Source organism: Oncorhynchus keta, chromosome 32 (genome assembly GCF_023373465.1).
Source record: "Oncorhynchus keta strain PuntledgeMale-10-30-2019 chromosome 32, Oket_V2, whole genome shotgun sequence".
In the NCBI taxonomy this organism is placed as follows: domain Eukaryota; kingdom Metazoa; phylum Chordata; class Actinopteri; order Salmoniformes; family Salmonidae; genus Oncorhynchus; species Oncorhynchus keta.
In genome coordinates this window covers 15,726,215-15,739,123 of record NC_068452.1, presented here as the reverse complement: position 1 = coordinate 15,739,123, position 12,909 = coordinate 15,726,215, and the positions used below count along the sequence as shown (strand labels likewise).

The 12,909-nt window shown below is 40.9% G+C and overlaps 1 protein-coding gene across 2 annotated transcripts; it reads left to right on the top strand.

Moving 5' to 3' along the window:
• The first annotated feature begins 178 nt into the window (after positions 1–178).
• On the top strand, positions 179–8,023 carry LOC118365154 (modulator of macroautophagy TMEM150B). Of its 2 annotated transcripts, none has more exons than XM_035747119.1 (7): positions 179–1,348; positions 2,142–2,225; positions 3,796–3,855; positions 5,109–5,176; positions 5,257–5,384; positions 6,141–6,318; positions 6,621–8,023. In XM_035747119.1, exons 2-7 carry the CDS (start codon positions 2,161–2,163, stop codon positions 6,815–6,817), a joined length of 696 nt encoding a protein of 231 aa, XP_035603012.1. In that variant the 5' UTR covers positions 179–1,348; positions 2,142–2,160; the 3' UTR covers positions 6,818–8,023. The 2 variants fall into 2 exon arrangements, with proteins under 2 accessions (XP_035603012.1, XP_052346658.1); XM_052490698.1 differs by lacking the exon at positions 179–1,348 and adding an exon at positions 1,362–1,622.
• The last annotated feature ends 4,886 nt before the right edge of the window (positions 8,024–12,909 follow it).

Genomic DNA, 12,909 nt, shown 5'->3' with positions numbered 1-12,909 from the left:
ATTCACTAAGCAAAAAATAAACATTGTTGTTAATGAAATTCCTTGTTACCTATTTGAGGCACAGAAAACCTTTTTAGACTAAAGGACCCAGCTTCCTCTTCAAATGGTTGGGATCAAAGGTCCTTTATCTTACCAGTCTTTATTACCAAGAGTGTCATCATATGAAGTTGATAATATTGGTTCAGTGGAACCATTATTACACTCATTTATTGCTTTGTATTTGAATGATCTAATACTCAACAGCAGACGCCCTGTTACAGCTTTCAGTCTGGAGAGAAAGAAGACTATATGAAGTCCTGTGTTTGATATACTTTGGTTTCACTATGTTTGTGGATGTACAATATGAATTATTTATGACAGAGTTTATATTTAGAAAATAGGTACCTGAAATGGAAAGAAAGGGTAATGTGGAGTGTGAGAACGAGGTGTGCAGAGGAAGCCCACAGCTTGTACAGTATGTTACTGGCAAGCAAGTAGTTGTAAATAAAAAAACATATAGTTGGCCACGCTGTTACCGTAATATCTTGCATAGCAAACCCCTTCAAAAATGTACTTTAAAAAAGGATTATTCTAAGTAGAATAGTTACACGTTCTAAAAAGAATAGGTTTATTATATATTGCGCTTTTCATTACAAAGAGAATTTCAAATACGTTTTAAAAATAATACATGTAAGGTTCTGGCAGTGGCAAAGTGATGGTGTTCCACTGCTGATGGGGTGTTTAGGCAGTTCAGAAAGCAGTGGTAGTGGAGGGAGAAGTGTCAGCTCTTCCTCGGGCACCGTTGTCGTATCCTGTACGATGTTTTTAAAAAAATAACATTTTTATCTACAGATATACACAACACACATAAATAGAAAAAATCATATCAAATACAGTATTACCAAGGAAACTCGCGTATCTGTCTAAACCCAAATTCCCCAGTTCCACTGACTTGGGCATGATCTGATGCTCAAACATGGGCTATGTCCTTACCCTTTTTATTCATGGTGATTCGTGGCAACTTTATTTGAATTAATCAAAACACTGCCATGGTCAAAATCACTATCGGGTCACACCTTCACACCTCAATCAATACCGTCATCCTCATACCAATCTTCATTATCACCGTTATAATAATATCAACTATCTAAACCCCGGGGTATATTTCTTAATCCAGCCCTGACCCAACGTAATACTTCTACCATACAACCTCTGGTAAAGCGAGTGAGAAATAACTTTCTACTGGTGTTATTACGGTATATTTGACAATCAAGGCCAAGGGGGAGAGGCATTTCGAATTGAGTTAGAGGCGAAAAAATCTAGAGTTTGTCAGCTTTCCCTCCTTCCTTGTACATACAAGAAAACCTCTGTGAGTTTAAACCACTTTTTTACTAAACTTATCTTTCTCTGGTTTAAATATTCTTCTCTTGTATCTATGACATCTTGTCATAGAGCTTGCGGGAAAGGTAATTCACTGTACTTGTGCATGTGACATTAACTTGTAACGTGAAACTTGTCAATGTATCTTTATTTGTGTAAAGTGTGTCTTTTGTCGTTATTGCTAGTACTACTACTAGCCTAGTAGTTAGATCGTTGGACTAGTAACCGAAAGGTTGCTAGATCGAATCCTCCGAGCTGACAAGGTAAAAATCTGTCGTTCTGAATCACTCAGTGATTTCTCAAGTGGGTAGGCTATAGCTTCAAAATGTCCTTTTCACCTCATCAGCTTTGATCATGTAAGATGTGTATGAACAGATAATCAACCGATACTAATGTTACCGGACCTGGATTCAAATACTATTTAAATTACGTTCACATCCACTTCAAATTAAGAATTAAGATATTTGAAAATACAAGAAGTTGCATATTGGAATGTATTTGGATGTATACTTGGAAAGTACTGGCATGTATTTGAAAATGCTCAAATACAACTAAATACTCCAATGCATTTGATCCCAGGTCCTAGGAGTATTTAAAATAATGAATTTGCATTTTATATGACGTTATTTGACAATAGATTCAAATAGTTGATTTGACCACATTATTTGAAAATACTAAAATACACAGAAAACAAGTATTTAAATAAAAAATGATTAAATACACATGTATTTAAACTCAGGTCATTCAAAGAAACTACAAAGGAGTAATTGTGTCTTTCTCAGGTGACCTTAGTGTACCATTATGTGGCTCTGGGCACTGCTTCCGATCTGCTTGGCGGTGTTTGGCACTGTGGGCATATGGGTGGTGTAAGTATTTATTTGACATCCACGTGTGCTCTCCTCTTCAGCCACTTCTTTATTAGTGATAGGCATAAGAATACTGTGGTCTCATGCTTCAATGATATGGCGATGATGATGAGGAACATTTTCATGTTTACTTGCTTCCAGTAGAAGTAACAAACATAAAACACTTGTGCTCTGAGTGCAAGAAACAAAACAAACATCAAATGATTGCTTCTGTCACCCTCCACAGGGTTTGGGCTGAAAGATGCACGGTGCCTTCGGAAAGTATTCAGACCCCTTGACTTTTTCCACATTTTGTTATGTTACAGCCTTGTTCTAAAATATATCATTTTTAAATACTAAAATCCTACATTATGGGGCATAATGTGTAGCAATCTACACATTATACCCCATAATGACAAAATACTAAAATCCTACATTATGGGGCATAATGTGTAGCAATCTACACATTATACCCCATAATGACAAAATACCCCCCCCAGAAATACCTTATTTACATTCATATTCAGACCCCATGCTATGAGACTCGAAGTTGAGCTCAGGTGCATCCTGTTTCCATTGATCATCCTTGATGTTTCTACAACTTGATTGGAGGTCACCTGTGGTAAATGATTGGACATGATTTGGAAAGGCACACACCTGTCTATATGAGGTCCCACAGTTGACAGTGCAAGTCAGAGCAAAGACCAAGCCATGAGGTCAAAGGAGTTGTCCAGAGAGTTCCGGAACAGGATTGTGTTGAGGAACAGATCTGGGGAAGGGTACCAAAAAATGTCTGCAGCATTGAAGGTCCCCAAGAACACAGTTGCCTCCATCATTCTTAAATGGAAGAAGTTTGGAACCACCAAGACTCTGCATAGAGCTGGCCGCCTGGGCAACCTGAGCAATCGGGGGAGAAGGGCCTTGGTCAGCGAGGTGACCAAGAACCCAATGGTCACTGACAGGGACTGTGAGACTAGTCAGGATCGAGGGAAAGATGAACGGAGCAAAGTACAGAGAGATTCTTGATGAAAACCTGCTCCAGAGCGCTCAGGACCTCAGACTGGGGCAAAGGTTCACCTTCCAATAGGACAACAACCCAAAGCACACAGCCAAGACAACACAGGTGTGGTTTCGGAACAAGTCTCTGAATGTCCTTGAGTGGCCCAGCCAGAGCCCGGACTTGAACCCAATCAAACATCTTTGGAGTGACCTGAAAATAGCTGTGCAGTGACGCTCCTTATCCAACCTGACAGAGCTTGAGATGATCTGCATAGAAGAATGGGAGAAACTCCCTAAATACAGGTGTGCCACGTTTATAGCGTCATACCAAAGAAGACTTGAGGCTGTAATCACTGCCAAAGGTGCTTCACCTAAGTACTGATTAAAGGGTCTGAATACTTAATGTAAATGTGATTTTTCCGTATTTTTGTTGTGTAATTTAGGGTACTGTGTGTAGATTGATGATGGGGAAAAAAACTATTTGATACATTTTAGAATAAGGCTGTAACCTACCAAAATGTGGAAAAAGTCCAAGGGTCTGAATACTTTCCGAAGGCATTAAAATACTAACTACAGTTCTTGTTCTTGCCAGGTTTGGTATCGCTGTATCGAATGAGACTGTTAACATCACAGGTAGATTCCCTTACATCAGGTAGGAGTCACACAGGTCTTTCAATCAAGTCAATGTTTCACAGTACTTCTTAAAGGCATGGATCAAAATGAAAAGTGAATCATTGAGGAATCAACACTATATAACTTTAATATTAAGATTATAACATTATTCAAATTGTATTAGTCATATGTACCGGATACGCATGGTATACATCGTCCAATTAAAAACATACTTACAGGTTCCTTCTCGACAATGCAACAACAATAACAAATAATAAAATATAAGAATACCAACATAAAGTAAATTAATAAAATAAACATTTTAGCATACACAGAACAGCGTCAATTTGTCAGGACATGGACTCTACAATGTCAAGTTGGCTGGATATCTTTTGGGTGGTGGACCATTCTTGATATACAGGAAACTGTTGAGGGTGAAAAACCCAGCAGCCTTGCAGTTTTTGAAAACAATCAAATTGGTGAGCATGGCACGTAATACCATACCCCGTACAAAGGCACTTAAATCTTTTGTCTTGCCCATTGGCACACATACACAATCCATGGCTTAAAAAAATCTGTCTTTAACCTGTCTCCTCACCTTCATCTATACTGATTGAAATGGATTTAAAAGGTGACATCAGTAAGGGATCATAGGTTCACCTGGTCTGTCTATATCATGGAACGAGCAGGTGTTCCTAATGTTTTGTACACTCAGTGTAAGTATAATACAGGAAAGCACAATTTATAGTCCAATATTTACACGTGTATTGGGGAAGGGTGAAGGGTGCACATGTATAAATCGAGCAGTATAATACGAGTCTGGTAACAGCAGCTGTTGTGTGTGTGTGTGTGTGCTAAGGCGTGGAGAATCAGAGCAGGCGTTCTGTCCAGTACAAGTGTTAAGCAGTCTGATAGCTTGTGGATAGAAACTGTCTCTGAGCCTGTTGGTATCAGACCTCATGCTCCGATACCGTAGCTAGCATGGAGCATTAAAGTTCACCCAAATTACAAAATGACATTGGTTTTCTATGGACAAGGTATGACAGCAATCCATACTTTGGTTGTGTTTACCTGTCTCCATGACAATGGTACTTATATTAACTTTTTGCGCTTCATGTCCAAATCATGTAGAAGCAACTTCATTGAGTTACACTATCATTTTTACATAAAGTATGAGAGGGGAAACAATAAGGTTTGTATTGTTAAATTAACCAATACACATTATGAGGTTGTTACATCTGATGTTGTGTTTCTAATCTTAGAGAATTGAAATGTGAATTTTGTGTTCCACAGTGAGTGTGGCACCTATAATCCACAGAGCTGCATCTTTGCTCAGATCTGCAACGTCTGTGCTTTCTTGGGTAAGTGAATAGATGCACGCACGCGCAGGCACGCACACACACACACACACTTTTAACACCCCCTTCTCTCTCTGTGTCAGCCCTGTGGGTTGTGGTGATCCGGTTTCAGCAGGTCAGGGACTATGGTCAGAACAGCAAGGTGAACATCGCCAGTATCGTACTGGGCTTCATCTCCTGTGTGGGCATCTCCCTCATCGGAAACTTCCAGGTATCGTTTAGAATCTCACTTCAGTGTAAACTGAAGTTATCGCAATACTATTATAATATCTCTGTATTATTCTGATACAAGTCCTATTATAAACTGGGTGGTTCAAGCCCTGAATGTTGATTGGTTGACAGCCACTGGTAACCAGTTTATACAGTGCCTAGGCATGATGTGTAAATAAAATGATACAAACCCCCCAAACATCCATTTTAATTCCAGGTTGTAAGGCAACACAATAGGAAAAATGCCAAGGGGGTGAATCCACTGCAAGCCACTGTAATAGCAATAAGGCAACTTTTAAATTTTTTTTTTTTAATTTGACCTTTATTTTACTAGGCAAGTCAGTTAAGAACAAATTCTTATTTTCAATGACGGCCTAGGAACAGTGGGTTAACTGCCTGTTCGGGGCAGAATGACAGATTTGTACCTCGTCAGCTCGGGGATTCAAACTTGCAACCTTTCGGTTACTAGTCCAACGCTCTGACCACTAGGCTACCCTGCCGCCCCAACTTGGGGGTTTGTGTTATAATGCCAATACATCATGGCGAAGGGCTGTGTCCAGGCACTCTGCGTTGCGTCGTGTATAAGAACAGCCATATACCACACCTCCTTGGGCCTTATTGCTTAAATATCCCCCACATCTTGCATGTACACATAGAAAGTTGACATATTGTTATACCCTGATAATTGCTGACAATATCTCCTTCATTCCATCTTCTCTCCCATCCCTCCCTCCCTCTCTTCATCCCTCTCTTTCAGCAATCTGTAGTGATGGGGATCCACTTGTTGGGAGCGTTCTTGGCGTTCTTCGTGGGCCTGGCCTACTTCTGGCTGCAGGTGTGGCTCTGCTACAAAGCCCATCCCTTGAAAGACCGTCACTGGGTTGGACCTCTTCGAGCTACATTCTGTAGTATCTGCACCGTCCTGGTCATCACCAGTATCCTTACAGATATAACACTGGGGCCCTCTCCATTCTCAGAGAATGTCTCTTCATGTAGGAATATATAAAGCATCTATTACTCACTTTTGATACATGCTAAACAGTGTTTATGCAAAATATATCGACTTGAATACCAGTGAAAATATGACACAAATACAGTGGAGGCTGTAGTGTATATTCCCTGGCCAGACTGGCAGAACACTTAGCTGGGAATGGGACTGTATACAAACTGTATCGTTTGCACATTGACAGGTCATCTGCTTGTGTTGTTGCTCCTTGACTGGCCTTTCCCTCCCCAGTGGCTATACTTCATAATACCGGCTACAAATCTGGAGCGGCCATTTGTGAGTGGGCCTTGGTCATGTCCTTCTTTGTCCTTTTTGGCCTCTTTGGGTCCGAGTTCCGTCACATCGACTTCCACCAGCTCACCGTGCAGAAACAACGTCTGAAGACTCAGAGCACCAACGGAGTGGTCAGAATGAATGATGTTTCATAGTACAGCCAATGAGGCAGGTAGCCTAGTGGTTAGAGATTTGGACTAGTAACCGAAAGGTTGCAAAATTGAATCCCCGAGCTGACAAGGTAAAAAAAAATCTGTCGTTCTGCCCCTGAACAACCCACTGTTTCAAGGCAGTCATTGAAAATAAGAATTTGTTCTTAACTGACTTGCCTATAAAGGTTAAAAAATAAATAACAATGAGCCCGTGACCATGCATTGATACACTGTTCATAGCTTAACATCTAAAGACACACACACACTGGGTTATTTTGACCCAGCTAGTTGGGTTGCGTGAATAACCCAACTGACTGTTAAATAAACTACTAATGATTAAATTAACCCATGTTTGGGTATTCCAAACAAACAACAAGTTGGGTTGTTTGGAATACCCAAACATGGGTTAATTTAACCATTCGTAGTTTTTTAACCGTCAGTATGGTTGACCCAGCAGCTGGGTCTTTTTTTAATGTAACCCAGGTTATTTTCATGAGGCGTGGCCTATTAGGGGCGTGGCTTTCAGGTAATGATTTTTGTATCACAAATCTAATTGTCGTCTTGTACTGGTTTTCAGTCAAGCAGATCTAAGATTTTCTCCCTTTTGGCTTTATTTTTGTACCAACAGAAATGATTTAAATGAGCACATCAAGACATGAACACTGTAAACATATCTACACTATTTATGTAGAAGAAGATGTGACACAGGAATGGATACTTTTTCAAGTCATGAGGGTTTACCTAACTGTAAGTGTTTTTAATTTATTTTGCTGATGTTAAATCAAATGTAACTTTAAACATACTGTACAGAGAATATCGAGCCTTCCCTCAGTGTCTGTCACGTCAAAAAAATAAAACATGACATTTGTTTTCTCAGTGCAAACACATTTAAAACAGAATTTAAAAACATCAGATTTATTTTTACAAACATTTAAACAATCAATGTGCAGTTGCAAAGGTCCATATTGCTGATATATAGTACCAATATATAGTACCAAATCATATTAGCATTATGTGTCCAAGCCTTTAGGACAAGCAGCCTTGGGTGTGGGTTACCAAAAAACATAAAGAATACCTTTGGGAAACTTCCCACTTCCTGATTTACTCTAGGTGAGGGCTGTCTGCAGGGGATGGCTGTGATCAGCTGTGCTGCCCTTCATTTTCTTCAGAACTACCCATTAAAAATGTTGCAAATAGAAATACAATTTATAGATGTGGCATGACACTCAATTCTATGTGAAGATTTGCTTGGGAGTAAGTAGTCTGCAGCATCTATTCACCTAGAGCCTACATCTTTGTTTCTGTTGAAAGGGGAGAATTTGTATACCGGTCACCGGTATCTCAAGCTAATGTACAATGAAATGGTGTCTATTGGTGTCTGTTGTAATAGACACAGGAAATGTACGTTCTGAGAGCGAGAAACAAAACACGAACTGAATAGCTACATTCTGTTGGTGTCAAACTCCACAGTGTGTTCTGATTATAATTTTCTTTTCACTGAAGTGTTGAAATACTAAACACAGTTCTTGTTCTTGCCGGGTATTGCTGAGACTTTTAATATCACAGAGAGATTCCCCTACATCAGGTAGGAGTCACACTGGTCTTTACCACACTGTAAAGTGTTTAACGACTCCAGAGTAACTAACGCAGACCTACAGTACACAAATCATGTTGCCACAAATAATCCAATTTAAGTGGAGATAAAAGTTTATGAATTCTATGACTGGGCATAGAGAGGAAAAGTACAATGGCAATACTTCTATTTTAAATCGTCAGTGCGGCCGGTAGCCTAGCGGTTAGAGAGGCGTGCCAGCAAACGGATGGTTGCCAGTTTGAATCTAGGTCTGGTGGGAAGTGAGCTGGAAACTGGAGGGTTGCTACTATCCAATGCTAGATGCCATTGCCTGCTGTTGTGCACTTGAGCAAGGAACCTAACCACCCACAACAACTGTTCCATAGGCGCCCAGTGTGACAGCCCCCTTCTCCAACCTGTACACGTGTACTACTGTTCATAAGTTTGGGGTCACTTAGAAATGTCCTTGTTTTTGAAAGAAAAGCACATTTTTTTGTCCATTAAAATAACATCAAATTGATCAGAAACACAGTGTAGACATTGTTAATGTTGTAACTGACTATTGTAGCTGGAAAAGGCAGATTTTTTTATGGAATATCTACATAGCAGTTTCTCACAGAGGCCCATTATCAGCAACCATCACTCCTGTGTTCCAATGGCACGATGTGTTAGCTAATCCAAGTTTATCATTTTAAAAGGCTAATTGATAATTAGAAAACCCTTTTGCAATTATGTTAGCACAGCTGAAAACTGTTCTGAATAAATAGGCAATACAACTGGCCTTCTTTAGACTAGTTGAGTATCTGGAGCATCAGAATTTGCGGGTTTGATTACAGGCTCAAAATTGCCAGAAACAAATAACTTTCTTCCGAAACTCATCAGTATATTCTTGTTCTGAGAAATGAAGGCTATTCCATACAAGAAATGGCCAAGAAACTGAAGATCTCGAACACAGCTGTGTATTACTCCCTTCACAGAACAGTGCAAACTGGCACTAACCAGAATAGAAAGAGGAGTGGGAGGCCCCGGGGCACAACTGAGAAAGAGGACAAGTACATTAGAGTGTCTAGTTTGAGAAACAGACGCCTCACAAGTCCTCAACTGGCAACTTCATTAAATAGTACCTGGAAAACACCACTCTCACTGTCAACAGTGAAGAGGAGACCCCGGGATGCTGGCCTTCTAGACAGAGGTCCTCTGTCCAATGTCTGAGTTATTTTGCCCATCATAATCTTTTCTTTTTATTGGCCAGTCTGAGATATGGCCTTTTCTTTGCAACTCTGCCTAGAAGGCCAGCATCCCGGAGTCGCCACGTCACTGTTAAAGTTGAGACTGGTGTTTTGCGGGTACTATTTAATGAAACTGCCAGTTGAGGACTTGTGAGGCGCACGTCCCCATTCTCATCGGGCTATAGTAGAGCAAGATAAGAGATTCATGTTCCTTGGTGCCCACATCACCAACAAACTATTATGGTCAAAACACACCAAGACAGTCGTGAAGAGGGCACGACAACGCCTATTCCCCCTCACAAGTCCTCAGCCCAGTACATCACTGGGGCCAATCCTCCTGCCATCCAGGACCTCTATACCAGGCGGTGTCAGAGGAAGGCCCTGAAAATTGTCAAAGACTCAAGCCACCCTAGTCATAGACTGTTCTCTCTGCTACCGCATAGCAAGCGGTACCAGAGCACCATGGCTACCAGGACTATTTGCATTGACCCCCCCCCCTTTTTATACTGCTGCTACTCGCTGTTTATTATCTATGCAAAGTCACTTTACCCTTACCTACATGTACATATTATCTCAATTAACTTGTACCCCACTCCCTCGCCCACATTGACTCAGTACCGGTACCCCCTATATTTAGACTCATTATTGTTATTTTATTGTTGCACTTTGATTAAATGTTTTCTTTAGTTTATTTAGTAAATATTGTTTTTCTTAACTGCTTTGTTGGTTAAGGGCTTGTAAGTAAACATATTCGGGGGCATGTGACAAATATCATTTGATTTGATTCAATCTTCTCAACTGTTTACTGTCTTGAGTTAGACATGCTGTCGCCTAGCTGTTCTGTATGGTGAAGTGTATATGATTCCATGGCAGCACAATCAAATCAGAATCTGTCTATACAGAATGAGGAAGGTCACGTACTGTCAACACAGAAACCAATATCTTGACTGCCCTTTCCCTACTTTAGTGTCTGTAGGCATACTCTCTCATGTGCCCTTCTGCTCTGGAGCGGCCATTTCTGAGTGGGCTCTGGTCATGTCCTTCTTTGGCCTGTTTGACCTGTTTTGCTCCGAGCTCCGTCACAATCGACTGTCACCAGCTCACTATGCAGAAGCAAGGTCTCAGCGAGACCCAGAGCACCAACGGTCTCACCAGAGTCGCAGGCGGCCGGAGGCACCTTAATTGAGGAGGACGGGCTCATTGCTGGAATGGAATTAAATGGAATATTATCAAACACATGGTTTCCCATTCTATACACCCTGATGGGAGGATGCCATTATTATGAGCCGTCGTCCCCTCAGCAGCCTCCTGTGGTAAGAATGTATGTTAGAATGTATGGTAGCACAGCTAGCAGGGCGGTAATGGGGAAAATGACCCCTGATTCATATTCAATATACAATACATCATGGAGAGTGTCATGTGTAATTGTTATTTATCTACATATTTAATTATGTGAGGATGACGTAGAGGTGCTGGACTGTATTTAGTTCATTCTACCACATGGTGGCGCCACCAAGCCATTTTTACGTCGACTGACCTATACTCACTTCAGCGTACTGAACACTTTGGAAGCTTCACAGTATACGACATATCTTTCGGTGTCACAAAAATCAAGTACACTCATTAAATATAACATGCCTTACAGATTGGATGGTTTGGATGTTCTGCAACCTTATTTATGGAGCAATAGTGTGTTTGTCTAATGTTGTGTTACGTGTGTATTGAACACGTGGCAGTAGCATTTTGTCACCACATCAGGAAAAGTCTGGCCTTTGTCTGTCTCTCCACCTGTCAGCTGGCTAACAATGAATAAGGGAGTGAGAGAGAGAAAGAGAGGATGGAGGAGACTGGAGGGAGGCTTGAGCCTGCAGGAAAGGAAAAGTTCACAATGATGTAATGTGAAATGTCACTGTTAAATAAATGTAATGTCACATTTTCTTTAGCAGCAAGGGACAATTTTGTCATAACGTGGAAATACAGAATGTTGCGTTTATATCAAGTATTACAAAAATTCCAAGGTTAATACAGCACGGAGTTGTGGTCCTATCTCCCATGTCCTTTACAGCCCGACTGTGCCACACAACTTACTTCTGTGGGTACAATATATTCTGTGAGCTATTTCAAGCAGCTAATGAAACACAACGTTTTTAAAATGTGAGAAAGAGTTGCGCATATTCCCTTCAAATGCGCTCATGATTTTAGGTTGCACATCCTCGTCTAATGTTAGTTTAGCGCCTTCTACTCCACTCCATAGATGTTCTCCGTCAGCCCTGTAGGGACAGACATGGCCACCGGAGGCACTGCACTATGGAGCACCATGGATCTGCATTGCATGATCATACTGATGGGAAAATGTCATTCTGGTGACATGCCAAAACATTTTGGAAGATACCCCTGGTCGAGCCAGACATTTTGCATTTGCAAACAATGTGTTAGGGGTATTTTAAGATGAACTGAGTATCTTGATTACAGGGCAAGCCATGGTGATCGCAGGGTTCCAGTCCTTGACTCATCTCCACGTTTATGCAGTTCAGTTTGTGTGGACAATAGGATGATATTAAATGACCTTCGATTCTACTTCTTTGTACTTCACAACTTTTACTGCCGCTATAAAATACCTTTGGCGTCCATTCGAATGCGGCGTAATCGGTTTTAGACGGGGAATCTCAAGGCCCCTAGCTCTTTTTGCCCCCCCGTCCCCCTTTGGCATTCTTTCACATACTACACGCTGTGTGATCTCGAGACGGGGCCTTTGACGAGAGGCGAGGGGATCAGACATGCTGGAATTCGATGGGAATTTTCCCCCAAGTACCTGTTTTTTTTCTTTTTGGTTTCGTTTCAAACTTGGTTTATTGTTTATAGTGTGCTAAGTAAGACATTGGGGCCACTGCAGGCCTAGTACTGTGAACCATTGCAAGTAGAGTGGGAACATAACTTGGATTAAGTAGCAGAGACTAATAGATATTTTCACGAGACGGGATTGAAATTGTGTATGGTACATCTAATGAGGAGGAATTCCTAAACTAGTCCTGGTGCCACAGAACCTTGGGTCCTGCTGTTTTCATTAAATGGCAAAGGAGGCCCCCTGATAAAGCAATAACACCTAATAAAAAAAACTGAGTTAAAATAGAGAGGTCATTGATGAAAATCTTGCAACGGTTGAGAGTGAGACATTCTCTTCCAGTAAAAGAGAATGGTTGATGAAATGCCTGATTTGTTAGTCTCAACTTTCTTTCAATAGGCCGCCGTGCTGCAGCCTACTGTAATCTCAATAAACACCTGCCTCGGCTCAA